The 24,780-nt window shown below is 34.7% G+C and overlaps 1 protein-coding gene across 3 annotated transcripts in view; it reads right to left on the minus strand.

Annotated features, from left to right (window-relative positions):
• Positions 1-24,780, minus strand: part of LOC111154349 (ADP ribosylation factor interacting protein 1) — a 106,158-nt gene that overhangs the window by 46,363 nt on the left and 35,015 nt on the right. For 2 of the 3 annotated variants that reach the window (XM_022513914.1, XM_022513908.1), the window contains 3 exons: positions 8,885-8,993; positions 3,956-4,051; positions 2,267-2,379 (listed from right to left, as the gene is read on the minus strand). In XM_022513914.1, coding sequence (XP_022369622.1) covers positions 2,267-2,379; positions 3,956-4,022 — 180 coding nt within the window. In that variant the 5' untranslated portion in view covers positions 4,023-4,051; positions 8,885-8,993. The remainder of the gene's footprint in view (positions 1-2,266; positions 2,380-3,955; positions 4,052-8,884; positions 8,994-24,780) is intronic. The other variant, XM_022513912.1, reaches the window with a different exon arrangement.

Raw genomic sequence — 24,780 nt, forward strand, 5'->3', positions numbered from 1 at the left:
TAACTTGACTGAGCCACCCAGGAGTCCCTAATTAATTATTTATTTTTATTTATCTATTTTTAAGATTTTTATTTATTTATTTGACAGAGATAAAGAGACATCCAGAGAGGAGATCAGACAGGGGGAGTAGGAGGGAGAGAAGCAGGCCTCCTGCAGAGCAGGGAGCCGGATGCAGGACTCGATCCCAGGACCCTGAGATCATAACCTGAGCTGAAGGCAGACACTTAATGACTGAGCCACCCAGGCACCCCACTAATTAATTTTTTTAAAAAGTAGTATCTACAGCCAACGTGGGGCTCGAACTCACAATCCCAAGATTAAGAGTCATATGCTCTATCAACTGAGACAGCAAAGGACTGCATTCTTTAGATTTCAATGTGTGATCACAGAATGTTACTAGTTAGAAGCAAATTTCATGAGTAAATGAACAAAGGAATGGTTGAATAAATACATTTAATAAATAAATGAATGAAGCTCAGTTTGGTATGAAAGACAAATATGTGAAATGAAAGGGAGCAAAAAGAAATTCCAAATAGTAGGCAAATATAGTCACACGAACAAAGTTATAGATGTACGAGATACCATAGTTTGTTTAGGATATCTCTGGATAATTTGGTATGGATCACTGGTGGGAAAGAGGCGCAATAGGGGAAAATGTTGGGAAGGTAGATGGGTCAGATCCATGCCATTCTAAGACAACAGAGATCAAATGAACAATTTCAAGCAAGGGTGAACCATGTTAGGCAGTGCAGAATATGAAGTCTAAGAGATTTTGTCAGGAAGCTCTTTCAGTAATGTGAGAGTAACAAAGACATAGACAATGGCTGTGAAAGAGGATGGAGAAAAAGGGATAAAATAAAATATTAAGGAGCCAGAGTCCACTTAATGATAATAGATACGTGGCATCAATGAGAAGATGAAGTAGAAATCTGGATATATGGGTGAACTGCTGTGATATGAGGGAATACAAAGGGAGAGACAATACATGGAATGAAAGAATCCAGATCCTTGATAACAAAAGGAGCAATAATTAAATACAACATCCTGAATGAGAACAGTCTACACTGGCACCATTTTTTGACGACTACCATTGGCATTTCTCAGGCCTACAGTGGCATTAGAAAATAATTTTGGGTAAGATTCATGAGCATGTTTCAGGGCACTTTTATCATTTAAGAAAAACCTGTACTTTTGTTGATGATTTCAGATATTCTGAAAGTATTAACTGAAAGAATAAATTTACTTCTGTATTACTCTTGAGAAGACACAGACATGTGCTCTGTATAAAAATATAGACCATTGCTGCGTTATAAACCACTAATCCACAAACAGTTCACCAATGTAGACTGTTATGGCCAATGCCCTAACTTGAGTAGCTAGGGTTTTCACCCACTTCACTGTTCTTTAAACTATTTTTTTCAAAGATTATTTATTTATCTGAGAGAGAGAGAGGATGATTGTGACCGGGGGAGGGGCAGAGGGAGAAGGAGAGAGAGAATCTCAAGCAGACTGTGCATAGAGCTCAGAGCCTGACGTGAGACTCTATCTCACCACCCCAAGATCATGACCTGAGCTGAAATCAAGAGATGGACACTTAACTGACTGAGCCACCGAGGCGCCCCTAACTGTTATTTAAATTCTGTTTTGTCCCTGTTAGGATTCAAAGGTCCTAAGTGGCTCTGTGGCTTGAGCTATTTGTAATACATCAAAAATACTATGGCTTAAATAATTTGCTTATTTGTTTTACAGAGGCCATACAAAAGAATAGTTACCAGTTACTCTGAAGCAATGCAACTAACAACATCAATACATTGTTGAAGTTTCTCTTTGCAATGTGGTGCTGTCTGTACAGTTAATGCTTAATTATTACAATAAGATCAGAGAATTCCAACTCTGAAAAATGACTATAACTCTGACATTCAATTGCTATAAGGTATCAAGAAGAGGAGGTAGGGATAGACAAGTCTATAGCAGTTCTACAGGTAAACATATTCCAAGGTAATATATTACTTTTTCAATTATGTTCTATGAATTAATAAGCATTTCTGTAGCTTTTTTACACTTTTGTTACTGACTTTTGAAACTACATTTATTCAAAGATCAATAAAACAAAATACTTCACTTTGTAATTGTATTTTTATAGTTAGATGGCATTATTCTCTCCTATATTTTCATATAATTGCAAATAATTTGCATAACATACAATTTGCATAAGAATGAAAATTCTTAGAGCTAGTCAGGGCAGAAACATTAAAAAAATACAAACCTTATAGGTGTTTAGACTCCATTTTCTAACAAGCTCTAACTTTTCCATTGCAGGATTTTTTATTTCATCTGCTAGAATAACTGGTCCACTTTTGGTTTGTGTTCTCTGGCCACCTGCATGATCATAACAGAAGACAAAACACAAACTAGATAAAGAGGAGTAGGGAAAAAAACCCAAACCATTGATGCTATTCAAATTAAACTACTTATGCACTTAAAAAGGTTTCCACAAAGTGAAGGAGTAGAACTTTCTGGAATAATTGAGGACAATTTTCAAACACTTAAAAATATTTCTGCCAATTAAACACAAATGCTTTGTGGTTTGTCTATCATCTTAAAAAAAAAAATGCTACAACCAGCCTTCTCTTCTAGATAAGCTCTTTACTTCTAGAAAACAAAATTTCCACAATTAATCTTACAACCTAATGACCCTAAAAAAAACTGTGTCAGTAAAAATCTGGAAAGGTTATGTACTCTTCACAGTGATCTCCTTTCATCATATGATGCAGAACAGAGCAAAAAGAGGTTACTATAATTTTGGAGGATTTAAAAATATAATTCAAATTTCAAATAGTCATTAAAAATACCTTACCACCAGTATGAAAGGCTAGGCTAAAACAAGACCTACATTGTACCTCCTGTTTTTTTTTTTCCAAGACCACCCACCCTCCTGCAAAAAGCCATAATTAATAAAGGCAGTATAAAGCCCTGACAACGTATTGTTCCAATAATTAAGAAATTATGACATAAAAGCAACTTTATACCTATATTGTTTCTATAGGAAAATATTTTTCATAGAAGAAAATAGTTAAATGCTTATGATACTAACGACTTAGAGCAAAAACTTCATAATAATTTGAAAACAACAATGAAATAAGGAGAAGAGAAAAAGTCCTAAAAAATGGCTTTTAAAGTTAGAGCAAAAATTTTCTCTTCTCACTTACTCCTACAGTCAGACCAGCCTTTGCCACAACTTTACCACAAGCCTAAGATCAAGAATGGTATATTAAAATCAAATACATTTAAGATTTATAAAATTGTCATAGAAACAAAATACAGAATGTTAACATTTCATACGTGAAAAAGAAATCTGTTGTTCAAATTTTTCCTATTTTTATAGTTCGGCAATATTAAAGCATAGAGCAAATTCAATGCAAAGAAATACATTTTCCCCAGGTACTTTTCACTGGGCCTAATTGGTAAATTATATATAATTTTGTTGCAATCTGCAAGCTATCTGTAAACTGTAGTTGAAAATAGGAAGATACAACATTTTCCACTTGACCCATTCCAAATAATGAACAAGCCAACTGTTGAAGGCTCCTTTTTTGTTTAACTGAAAACAAGAGAACAGAGATGCAAAGCTGAGAGGATCAAATAAGTTACTCTACATTTTTCCAGAGTTGAGAAAGCGTGATGTAAAATGAATCCAATTTTACAATGTTTTTAAATCTCAAAGTGAATTAAACATCATGTTTAAGATACATAGCTAATAACACTGAAAAGCCAGAAAAAGAGGTATGCCTAGAAAGATTATTTCCGTTATTGTTAAAAAAAGAAAGCAGCAGCCACCAAGAAAAGGCAGAATTACACACACCTATGAATATAAAGCAAGGGATTACGAAACTGAGTGAATTAGTTTAGTTTCAGAAGTAGCAAGAGGGTTTTATCCAATGAGTGCAGTGAATACCTGCAGGAACAATTAAATCACTTCCTTGTTGAGCTGGCCGACTAGCTGCAACCCTGCTAGGAGACATAACAGATGGCAGTGGTGGTGCCGGGGAACCTGGAAAGGGTAGACATTTAACTGTGAAAATCCTCTTTCTTCTCTACATACCACACATTTTGAATCTCGGTTTACTGACACTGCCCTTAAAAATATTTAAAAAATTGGGTTAAAAACTGGAATTAATATATTTGCTTTCTTGCAGGAAGGAACTAAAAATAAATGGATGCGACCAGGCAGAATTCTTGCATAAACTTTTCACGGAACTGTTGAAACCAAACAATACATGTGTAACTATAAGAAGAAACTTGGCAAGGTCACGTCTAAACATGACTTTACCTGGACTCTGTTATTTCCAAATGGATTAACAGAATGTGATTAAAGTTCCATAGCTGAACGATTTAAAGTTTAAGTAAATATTTTATAACCTGCTACTCCTACATTCAAAGGAAAGCTCTTTAAGTAGATAAACAAAGGTATGTAATAATGCATCAAACTTAGAATTCACAAATTGTGAACTAGTCACAATGTTCACAGGAATTGAGGAGTCCAAAACTTCTCATCATAAAGGCAACAGCACAAAGTGTAGATCACTGCTACTCCTAATGTGGATGCAGGGGACCTATAACAGGAATTTCCTGAGAGCTCATTAAAAATGCAAAAACTCAGGTCTGGTCCTAGACCTATTGAATTAGAATCTGCATTTTCACAAGATGCTTAGGTGATTTGTATGTATTCTGAAGTTTGAGAATTGATGATGTAGAGTGCAACAGCATATTCTACTTAATCGTATGAATGAAGCTTTTAAAACATAGCTGGGACGCTGCATAAGATCTACTGATCATCCAGGGGTATCTGTAGGTTTTTGTTTATATTTTTTACAGTTTTACCTTTTTTATTCAACTGTTTTTATTTATTAAACAAAAAAATCTGTATACATTTCAGGTGCACAGTGGGATGTGTTCATGTATGTATACAAACTAATATATCCATCACTTCTTTTGGTTATTTTTCCGTGGATACTTGAGATCTATTCTATTAGCAAATTTCAAGTATACAATACAGTATTTATTAACTATAGACACCATGCAGTACATTAGGCATTTGTGGTTTTAAAAAGGCCACTTAAGATTATTCTAAAACTCAACTAAGTTTGAGAATCATAGGAAAAAACAATTTTTGAATGAAACACAATTGAATTTTAAATTCTTAACTCTGCATTTGAAATTCTGGCTCTATGTGCCACATAGTATCAGGAATATCCTAGCAAATTAATTAACATCCCCGAGGCTTAGTTATCTACAAAGTGAGAACACTGACTATCCAACATTGTTCTAATGTCTGGCATTAAACCAAAGAAAGCCATATAACTTCAACTGCTTTCTTTATTTTAAATTCTGAAGTCTGTACATCTTTAAGGGAGTGATAATTAAAAGTTGAAAAACTTAATATCCTTCCACATTTAGCTGAGAATATTTTCAAGTCTGTAAGATACTTTTATTTCAACTACACTCTCTCCCAGTTCCCTAGAAATCATATAATCAATCAAATTCATAATTTAAATGTTCTAGTAGTATAGAAATCAAGATCAAATATCTTTATTTAGAATTCGTAATAATTGGTTATATCCCAGATATACTCAGTTCTGATGGAGAAATAGTCATCAGTTTTAGTAATATGAAAACCTTAACTTGAACTAGACCTAACATTAAAATCCAAACATACAATAGACCTAAATAGACTGGCACTACCTTTCAAAGTAAGAGATATTTATCTCTTTAAATCTGTTGAATTTAAAACTAGAAGGGATGACAGAAATCAACTAAGTCTGACTTAAACTATAAGAGAAATAAAACCCAGAGGGGTTAAAATAGCTTATCAGAGACTCAGATGCTCTGAATTCACACCCTAAAATCTCCATTATTAAATTCAACACAGAAAATAGTTACTTATTGCGTTAGAAGGCATTTTAATAGGTTATCCAATCTAATCACCATTTTAAACAAAGATTATCACTACTATCCAAGGCACAAGGGTTTCTGTCACATAGGTAAATGTTAAAAAAAAAATACTATAATTCTACTTTTTGATGATCCCAGGAACAAAGTTCTGTTGTTCTAGTTATTACTGTTTATTAATCCTACATAAGGAGTAATCCCATGACACAGAAGGAGATGTGTACAATATATGTAACAAATGATACAGAATCTTCCAAACTAAAAACAGCAAAAGACATGGTGCCCTGGTAACTCGGTACTTCAGCATTTTCCTTTTCCTTTCATGGTAATTACCCTTTATCTGTGTCTTTATCCCTTTAAACCACTAATGTAGGCTTAATTAGTTACTAAAATCATTCACTAATATTCAATAAAAAATAATTCTTAAAAATCTAAAATCTTGCTTATTGACTAAATTTGAGGAATTAGCTCCATTTCACCTTAATAATTTAGGAATATGAATATACGCAGGTAATGATCAATATCCCACTAAAATAAAACTCAGATATCAAGTATACTTCACTCTAACGAGCTTTGATTTATTCATAATTTCCACTATATGGAAGTAGTAGATTCCAGTATATGGAATTAGTAGATTTCGATACTTGTTGCTGGCAGGCCAAACTTAAGTATAAGTTCTCCTAAATATGTTCTAGAGATGGAAAAGTAAATGGTTAGTATTTTTTGAAGCAACTGTTTAAGTAATAAAATCATTATTAAGTTATTATTCAGTCATTTTTCCAGAGACCTAAAACAGCCCCAACTCCTTTAACTTTTTTTTCATAAGACCAACTTCAAAATTTTAATCATATGCTTTTTCTCATGTTCATTCCAATTTATCTGCAAATGCTTTAAAACAAAGACACTTAAAACAAGTACAACTTTCTGAAAAACAAAAACAAAAACTATACCTTTCTAATAAATAATTAATCTGCATAAGGCAGAATGATTCTTTTTAATATACTGATCAACAGCTTATGTTAAAAAATTATATAAAGCCAATTCAAAGAGACATAAATTGCTCATGAAACATATTTTTTATTCCACTTTGAAGGACTAGGCTATATCAGTAAGCAAGTGAAACTGATCAGCATTTCCATGCTTATACAAAACAGTTTAAATGGTCAGTTGATTTCAATCATTGTATACTACTACTCTACTTAAGGGGAAAAAGATTAAACCAAATGTCAGTTAAATAATCATTGAGAATACTTAACATATCTTAATAGTAAAAGCATTTTTTACATTCTCTATTGACATTTAAATTTGGAAATTGGTGACTGATCCAAAAATGGTGTCATATTATGCATGCCTTTTATCCTTTAAGCACTCATAATTTAAGGCACTTTCAAAATCAAAGTTACCCCCAAGAGAAGATATGCTATCCAGACTGCTACAAAATGATTAGTGAGATATTGACATGTAAGCTACCTTTCTGTGGTTTTATTTTTCTGAACCTAAGAATGAAAAGGGGGAAAAAATGATGTCACTAGATAGCCCATTCATTTTACAGCCTAAAGCAGAGGTTGTTATCCTGGATTATCTTAAACGCTTACTTGTAGGGCCAATTTAGGAAAAAATATATTTCAAAATATAAGTTGTTCTGAATCAAGTATTGACTATTAGTACAATAAAAATAAAGACTACTATTATCTACAAGAGGGCTAAGGATTGCAAAGGCACAGAGATTTTTTTTTTATTTTATGAAATTATAATGAAGTGTTAATATACTTCATCGAACATCAAATATAACTACTATTTTAACTATAGCTAAAGAAAGAAAACAATTCATTTTTTATATCCAAATGTTTACATGGTTTTACTTCCACTCACATGAAAATGAAAAAACACTTGAAAAAGGTTATTATATGCAAGAGTATTAAAAAGGACACAACTTTTCCTTACATTAAAGATAGAACTATATATGAAATGTGTGCAGAAAAGAGTTAACTTAGCAGGTCTGTTTATTTTTAAAGAGACCGTCTTACACAATTGACCCTTGGTTGGCATCTGGAAACTTAAATTTTGGGAAGATTCCCTCCATTCCTATAGTGGTAAGACTGGTTCAATCCTCCTAAACTGTTTATACAAACAATGTGGTTTATGCTAAATGCCTGTTTTCCTTTGGGGAGTCTGGAATGTTGGTACATGCTAGGCAGAGGGTGCCTACACAAGCAATCTCCAATAACGACCCTGGGCACTGAGGCTCCAACAAGCTTCCCTGGTTCACAATAGTTCATGGCATGTTGTCACAGTCTGTTGGGGGAATTAAGCATAATCAATGACTGCTTTCTAATATACTATGGGAGAAGACCCTTGCAAGTTATGCCTAGTTTTGCCAGACGGCCTCAGGCATCCTTGGCCCTTGCTAATTGTGTTTGCTATACTTTCCCTGTAATAATCATCATCATAAATATGACTATATACTGAGTCCTGTGAGTACTCTCAGCAAATTACTGAATCTGAGGGTGGTTTTGGGAGGCCTCTTACATGGAATGTCTAACAGGAAAAATAAAAGTTATTTTTCTTTTGCTTTGAAATAGGAAATATGTATTTATATAAAATAATACTGACTTAACAGTTATAAATTTTGTAGTTAAAAGCTAAAATAATTTAAATCTGCATTTTTGATGTAATTTTTCAGTTTTTACTTTAGTATTTTAAAACCAATTCTTTAATAGTCAGTGAAATAATGCACATTGATCTATTTATATAAAGAAGACTCCTAAAACGATTCTTAAATTATTTAAATTGAAGAGAAAAAAATTATGCTTATAAAATCAGTGTTTTATCACAGAATCAAAGGACTTTATTATGTTTTATTAATAAAGGTAGCTTTTGATGTACTTCTCCCATCCACCACCCCAGCCATCTTTAAAAATGTGTGGGCTCTTACCTTGAAATGCTCCTGCTTCAATAACCCCCTCTTTGGTACTGTCAAAGCCATGAGATGTAATTTGGGTTTCTGAGAGACCAAGTCCAGCTGGTAATGAACGCTTCAAATCCTTGGCAACATTTGAATAAAAGAGAAAATCTTCATAAAAAATCTCACACCACAGGGCAGTCAGCATAAGGGTGTCCTTTAACTCACATCTTAAACTATTTTTTCTCTACTATGTAGAGAATGCTGTTGTGGCATTCTATAATGATGTATAACCAGCAGCAAACTCAGCAAGATTTGCTGTCAGATACAAAATACTTCCATTATTCTAGAACTAAGCAGCAGGCAGATACCAAAATTCAATTTTCAAATTCTTAAGCTACTGATACATCAGAAAAATAATTTTAAAGAACAGAATTAAGATGACTAAAAAGTCTGTCTATTATGTAAAAACTGATGTCTAATACAATCATGATGAGCCTGGCTAATGGTCAGTATAAATGAATCATTCACTTGCAGTATTAATTTTCCTTTCATTTCAAGGTTAGTTAGGTAAGCAAGGCTCTTGGATTTCAATCAGGGTGAGGTAAAGGAAATTTTCTGCTACTTAAATTTATGTTAAACACTGATATTAGTCGACCCAAATGCAAATTAGCTTCTAACTGGAACTTAGCTGTAATAGATATAAATATAAAAAATAAATAATAAAATAAATATCCACATTCTGTTTTAACAGTTAAAAAAATAGAATGCTAAGAAACACTTCCAAAAGTCCTTTTTTCCTCTGGCTTGGATATGAGGAATTACCTAATTTTCATAATCAGAGTCTGAATGGATTCCACTGGTTTCCCACAATACTGATAAATGATGCACTAAAACAAAAATATGTCTTTGAAATCCTTTCTTAATATGGTAATATTAAAGAATATTAAGAACTATACATAATGTACAGTTATAATATGAAAACTCAGGACTAACATTTTAAATTTTCTAATTGGCAGAGTCTAAATTTTTAAAAAGATTTTATTTATTATTTATTTATTTGAGAGAGAAAAAGAGAAAGGGAGGAGAGGGAGAGAGAGAGAGAGAATCTCAAGCAGACTCTGTGTGGAGCTGGACAGAGGATTCAATCTCACCACGGTGAGATCATGACCTGAGCTGAAAACAAGAGTTGGACACTTAACTGACTCAGCCACCCAGACTCCCTAGCAAAGTCTAAATTTAGCAGATACATAACTGGCAAGTGCTGGGAAGGGTTTTTCTTGAGAAACTCATTTTGCCTAGGCAATTATTTGATTGGTATGATAGGCCCTGATTTAGTAACTAATGAAGTCAATTCTCATCAAACAGCGTTTGACTTACCAAATTTATCACTTATCAAACAGTATTTGACATAGGTAATTAACTGTTCTCTCCATGTTGTACTTTCAACCCCCCAGCTAACTTCAGACATTCCTGACTTTCCTTTTACAGTATCTGTTATGTTCCACTGTCTCCTTTGCTGATTCCTCCTCATCTCCCCAACCTCCAAATTCTGAAGTGCCCCAGGGTTCAGTCAGAGGACTTTTTCTCCTATAGCCACTTCTTGGGTGATCGAATTGATTCTTCTGGCTTTAAAGACCATCTATACCTTGACAACTTCCAAATTTAGGTGTCTTACCTGGCCCTCTCTTTAACTCCAATATATCCGATTACATACTTGCTATTTCGACTTGGATATTAAATATGCATCTCAAACTTAATGTGTCCAAACTGACTGATTCCACAGTAAATCCCCAACCCCCAACAGACAAAACAAAATAATATCACCTACATTTTCACTCCTTTCAGTTAACAGCATCTCTACTACCAAAATCTTAGCCCAAATCTTTGATTCTCTCTTAAGTCCACATCTAAACCATTAGCAAATACTATCAGATCTACTCCCAAAATAAATCCAGGATCAAACAAATTCTTACCACTTCCACTGCTACCACTCTCGTCTAAGCAAGCATCATATTTCAACTGGATTACTTCAACGGCCTTTTAATTGGTCTCCCTGCTTCTATCCAAGACACACACCACTAAATCCATACATCAACCAAAATTACCCCACATGCAAAAACTCTCCAATAGCCTCGCGTCTCATTTGAAGAAAACCCAGACTGTTAAATGCTCTCTAGGCATTACATGATTTGACTTCATCTCCTACCAGAATCAGCCTTAGCTGCCGCACAGTTACATCAAAAACAATAAACCTATCTTTGTTTCAGAGCCTTGTACTTCCTCTTCCACACCCCCTCACCCTGAATGCTTTCTTACCAGACATCTACAGGGCTTGCTTCTCTAGTGAGAGAAGCTTTCCCCCAACAACATATAAAATAGCTCTCAGGGAACCTGGGTGGCTCAGTTGGTTAAGCGGCCAACTCTTGATTTCGGCTCAGGTCATGGTTGCAGGGTCATGGGCTTGGCCCTGTGTTGGGTTCCACGCTCAGCAGAGAGTCTGCTTGAAATTCTCTCCATCTGCTCTCCCCTCTAAAATAAATAAATCTTTAAAAAAAAAAAAAAGAATAGTAAATAAAATAAAATAAAATAGCAACTGTCACAACCTTACACTGGAACTCCCTATTCTGCTCACTATGGGAAGTTTTACACTCCCATAGTAGGCGTCACTCAGTAGTTGTATTTATTTTTATCTCTTCTCTCCATATACTGTAAGCTTCATGAAAGCAGGGATGTTGCTTATTTTGTTTACTGCTATATGTTTAGCACCTGAAATAGTGCCTGAGATACAGATATTCACTAAATATTTGTTGAATGAATAAATGAATTTGTTGAAAGGACTTGTGATTCAAAACCATATAGATTAAGAAGCTGCTACAGCAATAGGTTTATTTTTAAATTTAATGAGTATTTGCTGACTCCAGCTGTATGCTAGACCTTCTAGGCAAAGAAAAAGGTTAAGGTACAGTCCTTGCCTCATCAGAGAGACAAGATACACAAATATTAATATAAAAGTTAAACTTGTTGCCAAAGTAAAGACAAGAGGTATCAGAGGAATTCAGAAGAGGGACTAATCTATGAGGGCCAAATAGGAAAAGAAAAAGTACTGCTTGAGCTCTGGAACATAAAGGATTTATTTATTTATTTATTTTAAAAAATGTATTCATTGTCCCAACATTTAATGAACACCAATAACAGCCCCTGCTCTAGCTAGAGATAGAGCAGTGTAGAAACAGTCTCTGCCCAAATTAGACTCACATGGGGGAAGGAAGGGGAAGGAGCCTGATAAACAAATAAATGTATGTCAATAAGAAGTGCTTTAAGTAACAAGTAGTAAGTTAAGTTTGTTTTTTTTAAGGCAGGGTAAAAGAGATACAGAATGAAGGGCAACAAATGCTACTTTGGGTGAAGAGATTCCTGGAAGCAGTGTTTGGGAGTGAGCCATGTGAGCTTTAAGACACAATTCCCTTATCAAATGTATGATCTGCAAATATTTTTTTCCCATTCTGTTAGTTGCCTTTTAATTTTCTTCATGGTGTTCTTTGAAGCACAAAAGTTTTAAATTTTGATTAAGTCCAATTTATCTATTTTTTCTTTTGTTGCTTATGTTTTTGGTGTTGTATCTAAGAAACTCAAGTGCTTAATCCAAAGTCATAAAGATTTACATCTATTTTTATTCTAAGAATTTTATAGCTGTAGTTCTTATATTTAAATCTTTGATTCATCTTAAAATTTTTTAAGAGTTTATTTTTAAGTTATCTCTTCACCCAACTTCACCCAACGTGGGGTTCAAACTCACAATCCTAAGATTAAGAGTTGCATGATCCACTGACCAAGCCAGCGAGACGCCCGTTCAGTTAATTTTTGAGTATGGCGTGAGGTCTGCATTCAACTTCATTATTTGCATACGGATATCCAGTTGTCCCAGCACCATTTCTTAAAGACTATCCTTTCCTCATTGAAAACTTTTGCCACCCTTGGTGAAATTCAACTGAACACAAATGTAAGGGTCTATTTCTGAACTCTCAATTCTGCTCCACTGGCCTGTATCTTCCTTATGTGAGTACCATACTGTTTGATTAATGTAGCTTTGTACTAAGTTCTAAAATCAGTGGGCCCTAAGACTTTATCTTTTTCAAGACTTTTTCTGGATCTCTTGATTTTACATATGACCAGTTTGTCAATTTCTACAAAAAAATAGGATTTGATAGAAATTATGTTGAATACGATCAATTTGGTGAGCACTGGCACTTTAATGAGTTAAGTCTTCTGATCCATAAACATGAGATGTCTTTCCACTTAACTTAGATCTTTAGCTTTTTTCAACAGTGTTCTACAGCTTTCAGTATACAAGTCTTGCACATATTCCTGAGTACTGAAATTTTTTTCTTAATTTTGTTTTTGCATTATTTATTCCTTAAAAATAAATTGGGTTTTGCAATAATGCTCTTGTATCTCACAACTTTGCTGAACTTACTGGTTCTAATAATTTGTGTGTGAGTATATGTGTGTGTATTCCTTAGGAGTTTCTATATACAAGACCACATTGTTTGTAAACAGAAATAGTTTGATCTCTTCCTTCCCAATCTTGATGCCTTTCATTTCTATTGTTATTCTCTGTATCTTATACATTTTGTGTCAATACTCTTTTATATCTAATATTTAATAAAAACATTAAGAAATAGTGGTTAAAAATTATGCATACTCAGCATCCAGAGTTTTTCATTAGCAAAACCAAAAGAAACTGCTATAAACCAATGCAGGTGACAGGTATACCCCAAAATAGAAAACCAATTAACATTAACTTTACCAAGGACATCTCTTTGAATTGGCCTTAAAAAGGGTATCTATTCCAATATATTATCTAAGCAAAGCTATAACAATTTTTCTTTTTTTTTTAAAGATTTTATTTATTTATTTGACAGACAGAGATCACAAGTAGGCAGAGAAGCAGACAGATAGAGAGAGGTGGAAGCAGGCTCCCTGCAGAGCACAGAGCCCGATGTGGGGCTCGATCCCAGGACACTAGGACCATGACCTGAGCCGAAGGCGGAGGCTTTAACCCACTGAGCCACCCAGGTGCCCCAACAATTTTTTTCTTAATTTTAAAAGTCTTATCGCTAATCATTATGGGGACAAACAAAAAAACCCATAAAATAATAGCACAAAAACACAATAATAAATACAAGTCAGCTGCAAACATTTATTATTGCTTTCTTCATCCTAATTAGAATTCCCTATGCAATTATCTTTTGAATTTATTATGGCATATTTTAAAGATGTTTATCAATAGCAAAGACTCTTAAATCACTTTTTAAAGACTGTCATAGTCTCATCAAGAACCAACCATTGCTAGAAACATGAAAAATCTGGAAAGATAATTCAGACAGACTTTATTGGAATACCAGCTTTCCTAGTTAGTGGCTATGTGAATCCTAGACAAGTACTTAAAAACTTTCTTAGTCCCTGTTTGCTCAGCTGTAAAAAGAGTCTAAAAGTTACCTCAGAGTTCTATGAAACCTGTGAAAATCAGGTGAGATAATTAATATAGATAAAGCACCCCACAATTAATGTTAGGCATCCCTCTCCCTTACTACAATCATCATTACAACCAATTAATGTTATTGCTAATAATTACAGTGAAAAACATTTCTTGAACACTTACAATGTGCTAGGAATTGTTCTAAGTACTTTAATGTACAGGGAGTCCTCACTTTGCATTACAGTGTAGGACTGTAAAAATGATCCAGCAAGCTGAAACTGTGCAAAGTGATTTATGGAAAATACTGATTATTCCACAGCCTTCAAAAATTCGTCACAATGTTAAAGCTCCTTCCTTGTTTATGTTAATCAGTGAGTATTCACTAAGTTCTTCAGGATCAAATCTAGAGTCTCTCCAGCAATGGCAGTGTCAATCAACATCCCTACAGTCAGCTATTTCTTCCAAAACTCCATCTAGATTTGACTGATTTTCACTTTTTTCAGTGTTATCATTTTTCATTTCTTTGATGCACTTCCATCTTTATTCACCCATTCCCTTCTGATCATCCACATCTGGAAAATGTCACATGGATTTATGATGAGACAAGAAGGTAAGACTACCACATGGTTTGCTGTTTGTATGAACCGAGTAACAGATACGCAGCGACCAATCACCAAGACTTTGAAAGAAGTGACATGATTAGTCGATAATCATGATTCACCTCTGTTATTCACATAATGATTTATGGACTCTAGTGCTAGCAATGCAGAGTGTCCTTTATCTAATTATAGTTAATATACCAGGAGACTTAAATCTGAGCTGTGTTGTTGGGAGACTGGCATCATTTAATTAAAATGTGGTAAATGAAAATCTATATAAAAAAAGAACTGCTTATACAGTCTCTGTTTCATCTTGATAATAATGCTAAGTGGTACTATCACTACTGTTCTACAGATGAAAAAACTGGGACACAAAAATGTGTCATTTAGTCACTAACTAGTAATATAGTTAGGCTAGGCTTTAAGAAACAATATTAACTGTAATGTATAGTAAATGTAAATAACTACAAGCAGTTTACTGGAGACTTAGAATTTATTTTAGCTCCTATGTTTTCTAAAAGATTTAAAGAAATGCCTTTTAAAAATCATTATTTCAGAATCTGCTGAAGTTTAAACACTAAAGCATATATACTCTCAACTTATAATTTCCTAAGAGTACAAAAGAAATTAACTGTTTCATTCCTTTTTATTTCCTAATGTCACTTAAAACCTCTTGTCACAGGACAAAATCCTTTTCATCTAAATTTGGAATTGAAAAGAAAAATCATTACACTCAGATTTATTTAATTCCTATTTTTAAACCAAATCTCTGAGTCTGTTCATTTCATGGAATAAATGATCTTTACCTTTCCAGTTTATTTTTTAATATACTAAATCAGTAGTTTCTAGTTTTAAATATTAATGATCCTTTTATTCATATTTACATTAAAACCAGACAATCTTGGGGCACCTGGGTGGCTCAGTCGTTAAGCGTCTGCCTTCGGCTCAGGTCATGATCCCAGGATTCTGGGATCGAGCCCCGCATCAGGATCCCGGCTTAGTGGGAAGCCTGCTTCTCCCTCTCTCACTCCCCCTGCTTGTGTTCCCTCTCTCGCTGTGTCTGTCAAATAAATAAATACAATATTAAAAAAAAAAACAAAAACAAAAAAACCAGACAATCTTTTCTGTCTGAAAGACAAATATACCACTTACAAAATAAATACTATCAAACTACTAAGACATTTTTTATACTTTCCAAGTTTGGTCATTAAGGTCAACCTATTTTTGGAATGGTTTCCTTGAATGCTGCCTTGCTCACAGTCTTGATAACTTTTTGGCTCTAAGAAAATAAGTATCAAAAACACTCTTCAAAATCTGAAGAATAAAAAAGCACATGGTGGGGGTGGGGGTGGCTTGGTTGGCTCAGTTGGTTAAGCATCTGCCTTCGGGTCCTGGGATCAAGTCCCACATCAGGCTCCTATCTCAGCAGGAAGGCTGCTTCTCCCACTCCCTCTGCCTACTGCTCTCCCTACTTGTGCTCTGTCAAATAAATAAATAAATTCATTAAAAAAAAAAAAAAGCACATGAAAACAAAATAAAAATGGCATACAGGTTCAGGGCAGTTGTGTTTGCTATGTTCTTGGAACTTCTCTGGAAAGAACATTACTCATTTGAATCATCTGTCCAGTCACAAAGCATGGTGTAAATTCCCAGAAAAGAGATACAGCAGTAGTAGTTGATAAGAAGTTACACAGTAAACATGATATCTCTGATTATCTAAGTTTTCAAGAAGTTACAGGGATGCCTTCCGTCTTCTCATGCACGGCCTCTGGAAGACACAACTAGTTTTCCGAGGATATTACATCTCACTCAGACCCCTCCCAATTATCTCTTAGGCATCTTTTACTCAACAAACAAAAGTTCTTCCAGAAAAAAACCTTTATTGGAAACAGCTGTGAAATCTGACAAGCACTAAGGCCTTTCTGTGCCTAAACCATCACTAACAGAAGGAACCTAACCACAAGTGGTACAAATGGGTCCTTTCAGATTCTGAACAGAATTATCAATTTGATAGTTATCTAGCAGTTGAATGTAACACAAAGTGATATGGGGTTATGTGAGAGGAAGGTAGGACTTGTGAGGTTAACACTCTGTACTTTATGAGCTTATTGACTATTTTTTTGTAAAATACATACTAAGTAATATAATTTAGCCTCATAACTCACAAAAACCTAAAATGTGCTTTTACATGATCCTTAATTTCTTTTTTAAAGTGACTCAGTTATGAAGCTGTACCTTGCTTAGTAACTTTTAAAGTATCTGCTACTGCATTTACCCTTATGGTTTCCAGAGTGGATTTCAGCAACAATGAGCCCACTATACCCAACAACATAAAATCCCTAATTTGCATTTTTATGTCACTGACATTCAAGCCAAAGTTTAGGACTTAGCAAAATCATGGTTAATTATACAATAAAATGGAATAAATATAAAGTTAACTTTCTATTAAAGCATTAGGTTAATATGCAGCATTTAATATTTTAAAAACAAATTTTCAAACAATTAAGCTGAAACAATAAATATAATGCTTTTGGTAAAAACATTCTATTTGGTAAAAAAGTTTCATGTACATCTTTTGAGGATACAAAATAATATTTGTAGTGACAGATTCCATACAACGGGAAGGGGTGCTAATTTTCTTTTCTTTTTTTTTTTTTTTAAAGATTTTATTTATTTATTTGACAGACAGAGATCACAAGTAGGCAGAGAGGCAGGCAGAGAGAGAGGAGGAAGCAGGCTCCCTGCCGAGCAGAAAGCCATATGGGGGGCTTGATCCCAGGACCCTGAGATCATGACCTGAGCCGAAGGGAGAGGCTTAACCCGCTGAGCCACCCAGGCGCCCCAGGGATGCTAATTTTCAACCAAATGCCTTCATTTTGCAGATTTTCATGGAGGTAAGAACAGGAATGAAGCTAAAAAACATAACTTTAGAATTTATAATTTCGCAGAGTAATCTACTTTTGAACTAGTTAGTGTAAAACCAACAAATAAAGAACACAAACTGTTTAGCCAATTTGCTTTAAAATACACATCTTCAATAGATGCACACTATAATACTGATAAGCAGAACTAGAGATTTATTAATTAGTGCTCCTCTTTATACAGTATGAAAGGAGAAATTTAAATAAAGGAGTAATTCTCAAAGTGTGTCCTGTAACCAGCAATAATCTGTGAGGATTCTCTACGTACTCTATAAATTATAAGAATTATCTTGTCCCTTAGTTCCCTTACACTATGTTCTCGCTGTTTTCCTCTTATCTGCATCTTTTAAAATGGTCTGTTACTCTTTACTGGTTCTAGGTTCTCTACAAGAGAAAAAGCTTAAGTCTCACTTCCCCACTTCCTTTGGAAATCTAACTGATCCATCTCCCTCCCAGGTCTCTAGTCTTGTCACCCCTGAAATTCATTCTTCAAACTGTAGGCAAAGAAAACTTTGACTTTCTTTCTTTTTTAAAGATTTTATTTATTTGACACAGAAAGAGAGAGCACAGGCAGGTGGAACAGCAAAGGGAAAGGGAGAAGCAGATTCCCCGCTGAGCAGGGAGCCTGATGTGGGGCTCAGTGTGGGGTTTGGATCCCAGAATCCTGTGATCCAAATGCTTAACCAACTGAGCCACCTAGCCGCCCCAAAGAGAGAGCTTTCTAAAATGTGAATCTGACTGAGACGCTTCCATTTTTACATCATTTAGCGTCCCTCACTCCCTTTGACTTTTAGGTAAAAACCCCAACTCCTCAACATGATTTTAAAGTTTTGCTGGCTCTGGTCCCTACTTACTTCTCTAGCTTCATTTCTCACACATCTGCCCTCACATTTTCCACTCCAACAGTAGCAAATTTTCAATTCTATAGTCTTACACCTTTTCAGCTCTTTAGAGTTGCCTCTGATGGGAACATAGCTCACCCTTCTTCATTTGGCCAGCTCACCCTTGAGATTCAGCTTGCTTAGCAATGCCTCAGGTAATCTTTCCATATTCTTCCCACCAGTCCTCAGACCATGCTATACTTGGCCTAGCATATTACTTTTCAGATTATATTAAAATTAATTTGTAAATTAATTAATTTCTATATTCTCTCTTCCTGCATACTGTAAAAGCTACAACCAGGTTGCGTATCTTATTCCCCTTTAGTTTTTATTCCTAGTGTCTAGTAGATATAATATTAATACTTCATTTACTAGCAATTTTCTCAAATTAAACATTCCTCAAAATGGATAACACCTTCCAAAACATTTAAATAATTTTTAAAGAAACAAACTGAAAAGTTTCTGTTAAGTATTCCTTGAATTTTGGTAATTTAAAAATCTACTTTGTTGGGGCACCTGTGTGACTCAGTGGGTTAAGTGTTTGCCTTCCACACAGGTCAGGATCCCAGGGTCTGGGATCAAGACCCGCATTGGGCTCGTGCTCAGCAGGGAGTCTGCTTCCTCCCCTCACCCCTCCTGCCCCCCCCATGATCTCTTTCAAATAAATGAATACAATCTTTAAAAAAAATCCCCTTTGTTATTTAACAGTTAGCTGCCTATAAGGAATATCTGCCAGAAGCAAAGCTATTATTCAGATCTCCACATCCCCAATCCTATTGTAAACTATCACAATGCCCTAACCTTCTCATAGTGGCCTCTCTACCTCTCCACAATTACCTCAATTCAAAGATGATTATTCTCCAACAATCTACTTATCAAGCGAATAGAAGTCAAGGTCAGCATTTTCTTAGCTCTCCACTGATACTTCTAAACTACCAGTTCTCAAACTTTAGTTTGGGTAAGAACCACCTGAGAACGTATTAAAATTCAGCTTCTTCTCAGCTGTCCACTATGATCTCATTAAATTGGAGTATGAAGCCAAGGAGCCAGAATTTCAAATAAGCCAGGTGACGCTGACACAGCTAATCCTTTGTCTACATTTTAGGAGCTCTGCTGTAGAGAACTGTTTTTGCATATTTGTACATTACTGACGCCCATCCCACATTTCCTTGTGGGCCGCATTACCTCACGGCCCTCTTTCCCACCTTAACATGGCCATCTACTTTCTTTTTAGCCAACCCCAAATACTTATTATGGGCTTCGGCACATCCAGGTTTTCTGCTCTATCCCCAACTCTTCCATTATTCTGGATGTTCCCAATCTTTTGCATGCACTTGGGCACTTTCAGAGAATGCAATGATTCTATGTTTAGTTTGCAATTCTTTCCAAACTGATATATACGGTCCAAGTTGAGTTTTCATAGCTCATCAAAAACATAGCCTATAATGACACGGTATGTAGTCTGTTGCCCCCCTTTTTTTTTTTTTAAATACAAACTGTGAAATATTTAAAATGAAATAAAATCTATTGCATGAGCTTGCCTACCTCTGTTGATACTGAAAGATGGGTGGTATAATAACAGTCTGTTACTGTGTGTATGATTTTTTTTCTCCTTGGTATACTTGTAGGAAGCCCAAATTTGGTAGTTTGACATAGGTTTGGTAATTTGTAGTTGGACAATGGGTCAAAAAAAAGTGTGAGGGCAGATAAAAGATAGACTAGATTAATGAAGTACAATCCAACCTATACTTTCATCTCAGATTTCATTAACCTCTTCATCTTGAATTCCTTTCATCTTTCATCCCCCATTCTTCTTAAGCCACTGGAATTCCCATGGCCACTCTTTGGGACCTTGTCATTACTCAGGAAGCAATAATTCTGGAATTTTTAAGTCTAATAACTCACTTTTTGGTCACAAATTACTGTATCTGTTATTCTACTTGATCAAGTTAGCAAATCTCCCGACTCATCTATTTTCTCCATTTTATCAATACACACACACAAACACACAAAATCTGTCTCCTCTCTATCTCTCTCCTACTTCCCCTCTCACTCAGTCAACAAGCGTTTAACAAGAACTTACAGAATCACTGTTATTAATCACTATTAAAAACTATTTTAATAGTTTTCTGTCTACCCTCTTGGCCTCACCCACTCCCCCTTATACCCCCCTAAACTAGATTTTAAATAGTACTGAAATTTGATAAGAATGATATCACGTACCAACCTCCATCAAAGGAATGCTGAATTCAAAGACTTATCACTGTGGGAACATTTGTATGTATCTACATTCAAAACAACTGCTATTAGAAATAAAAACTTACTCAAGATAGAGTTTGCTTATAAATAAAGACAGAATCTACTATCTATTTTATAGGCACAATATCTTATAATTAGGATAGATAAGGCTTCCGCCCCTCATTAAAAATTATATTTATTCACACTTTTCTTTTTTTAAAAATTTTGTTTATTTATTTGACAGACAGAGATCACAAGTAGGCAGAGAGGCAGGCAGAGAGAGAGGAGGAAGCAGGCTCCCTGCTGAGCAGAGAACCCAATGTGGGGCTCGATCCCAGGACCCTGGGATTATGACCTGAGCTGAAGGCAGAGGCTTTAACTCACTGAGCCACCCAGGCGCCCCTTATTCACACTTTTCAATAGAAATTCCAATTGGGCGTTAACACATAAAAGATGTAGATATAATAAACACATATTTAAAAACTTAATTTGTGGTCATAGTACTAAGAATATATTCTCTATTTGAAAAGTAAGTATTTACATGGGTTAAACAATCCTTGAAAAAACATCTGCCATACCTCTGAAAGGGTCCATGGCACGCATTTGGTAAAAACTGGCCTTTGAAAAAGTCGCCATCAAATCAGTATTGCCACTGATGGAGCTACTAAATTTTTCAGATGTGCGTAATGCAGATATGTGATACTGAATAATATATAAAATATGGAGACAAACTGTCATCATATGCTATTCAAACTCTAGGATAGGATGGTTGAAGTAGAAAACATGATAAATTTTTAAAGTCCTCATACTGGAATTCATTCCTTTATTGAGCAACTACTACGAAATCATAAACTGTGCTGTGTGCACACTGCTTCCGCCCTAAAGTTAATTTCAATCTCTTGGGAAAAGCAGATCAGTAAATGGGCAGTTACACATGAGGGGAGGAAATGTGTCCAAAACAAGTGTTCTGACCATTTTTATTCTTATGTTCCTTCCCAAATCTTCTCCAGACTGCTAGAGTTTATTATTCAGACTGATAAGTACAGGAGAATGGAGAAACTACTTAGTTCAATAAAAACCTTAGAATAACAACAAAGACCACGTAAACAAAATTTCAAGAGCAATGATGATGATGCATGCTGGGAAATTAAGGACACAAGATGGATGTATCAAGTCTAACAGTATAGTACATCTTCCTGTTGCACAGAAGTCTAGAAACATGTTTCTAGTTCTGGCTTTAACATATGTTTTCATTCACTCATTTATTCACTGAACATTTAATGAAAGCCTTGCTTATCTCTTACGTGGCAGCACTGCAGATAAGGTAATGAATGAATGGAAACATTTTTGCCCTCACTTTACTTATAATTAAGTCACAAAAGCCTTTGTGGTACAGCCAGTTTAATGGTAATTTCATCACAACCTCAAGGGTCCTTTTCCTCAACTGTAAAGTAGTGGGATTCAAGGATCTGCAAAGAACTCCTACTAAACTAAAATCCTGTGATTTAATTCAAAACTTGTAGACTAGAAGTTTTTAAGACCCAGGAAACTAAGGATCCATAGGCAGGGTTCAGGGAGTCCTAAACTCTCTAAAACTGAATGCAAAATTTGGCAGTTTTGTGTATATGTATATTTTTTCCAGAGAAAAGGTCCACAGGTGGAAAAAACTAAATTATGGGTTTTAGTTTTGGGCCTACCACAGAAAAAGTTTTTGTTTTAACTCTATCTACTAGGATAATTTCTCTGAATTTGGCAAGTATAACTTAACAAGAAGTTTCAACTTTGTGGAGCTGATATTTGCTTCTTCTCTTTAATTCATGTCATGAATTGCTTGTTTTTAATCTAATATTTTGACCAGCACTTTAACAGAATAAATTTAAAATATATGGTTTACAAGTCAAAGAATAATTTATATTCTTCTAAGATTAAATTTGCCTGATCTTTAAAAAACAAGAATTTTTATTTAGAAAAAAAAAATTTTCCTGTAAAAAACTGTTATAAATAAGACTATTATTCTATCATCTCTCTATATAGTTGCTGCCCCTTATCTTGAAAAAGAGTAACACGCCTCAAAACATTAACATACGTTAAGCTGTTACTAGGGGATTTCTAGGACAAGCTCTTTCCTTACAATCTCTATTAGAATGTAAATGTTGAGTTAGCTTCCAAACAGGGCCTCTTGCAGGACGGACTAAGAGGGGAAACCAAATAAAGAATGAAACGTCTGCAATGAGACAAAAACCAGGACAGAAACATTCACTGCCTATGCCACAGTGACACCACCTGGCCAGTCAAGATAGGACAACTTAATAAACTAACATCTTAATTTTATAGGACTTTGTTTTTTGAAGGGTATTAGGTAGTATGCTATAAATAAATAAATCAACAAACTTTTAAATAAAAGTCATTATATGATTTTAAACAACAAACAGGTATAGAAGGAAGATGTATATAAGATAAATACCTCAAAACTCTGGTTTATGATCCAGTTTTACATGAGACATCTTTACTAGTCCTATAGTCTAATGATAAGTAATATATTTTCACACTTATTTTCCATATGAAACTTTATCAATATTAAAATATGAACATGGACCTGAAGTTAAAAGCAAATTTTCCTTTTATTGCTCAGAAAAATAAAGGACGGAAAGTATGACAAAATTGAGGTAAATAATATACCTATGAGGTCTTGAGGATAATTTATTCAAAATGGTTGAAAGATGCTTTTAAGATATTGTTTTCACTCATGGTAAAAGGGATCACACAGCCAATGTTATTTTAATTCAAGGATATTAAATATGTAAGAGACTCTCATGATGAATATCTTTTTAATAAGAGCAGGTACAACCAGAAACAAGTTTTATGATGTTCAGTTTCTTCAGGAAGGTGAAGTGTGGTGTACTACTTGAAGTAGATTACTGCTTCTTAAGGAACCTTGCCCACAGGTAAAGTTCACATCCAATAAAAGAGACCTCCAGGAGAATATCTTTTTTCCTTCTCTTACCACCCAAAAGTGAAGTAACACTGCAGGGGAATGACCAAAAAGAGAATGTGACATTAACAAGTAAGTAAACTTACAAAGCAGTAAGTTAGCTGGCTTTGACTGGATAAGCAAAGAGCTTAATACAGATATGTTACGGTTTAATTCACTTCACTGTAATAAGACTCGACTCTAAGGTTAAAATTTGAGAGGATAAAAACTTTCTTCAGTGCCACTCAAAGGCAAATAAAGGTTCCTTTTTTTTTTTTTCCCCCTTTTTTAGATTTTGAGAGAGACAGGGTGTAAGAGAGCAAGAGGGGGACAAATAGACTCCTTGCTCAGCCTAAAGCCTGAGGCAGGTCTCTATCCCATGAATCTGAGATCTTGACCTAAATTGAAATAGAGAGTTGGACACTTAACCAACTGTACCTCCCCAGTTATCCCCCCACTTTTAAAAGAATTTTATTTATTTGACAGGGAGAGAGGGGGAGAGAATCTCAAGTAGACTCTACTCAGTGCAGAACCCTTTGCAAGGTTGATCTCAGAACTCTGAGATCATCACCTGAGCTAAAACCAAGAACTGGACGCTTAATTGACTGAGCCACCCAAAAGCAAATAAAGGTTCTTAAGTGAAGAGTCATGAATAAGTTTAAGTATAAGGTAAACCAGAAAAGAAAGAGCTAGAGGAATTAACCACTAGTTGCTAGGGTTAAAGATAATATTTGTTCCAGACTTAATTACTGTAGTCATTAACTTACAGTGTGGTATTATTACAAGGATAATATAAGGATAAAAGACCAAGAAATAAAACAGTCCAGAAATAGAATA

This window comes from Enhydra lutris, unplaced genomic scaffold, assembly GCF_002288905.1.
Source record: "Enhydra lutris kenyoni isolate GAN:26980312 unplaced genomic scaffold, ASM228890v2 scaffoldscaffold3, whole genome shotgun sequence".
NCBI lineage: Eukaryota > Metazoa > Chordata > Mammalia > Carnivora > Mustelidae > Enhydra > Enhydra lutris.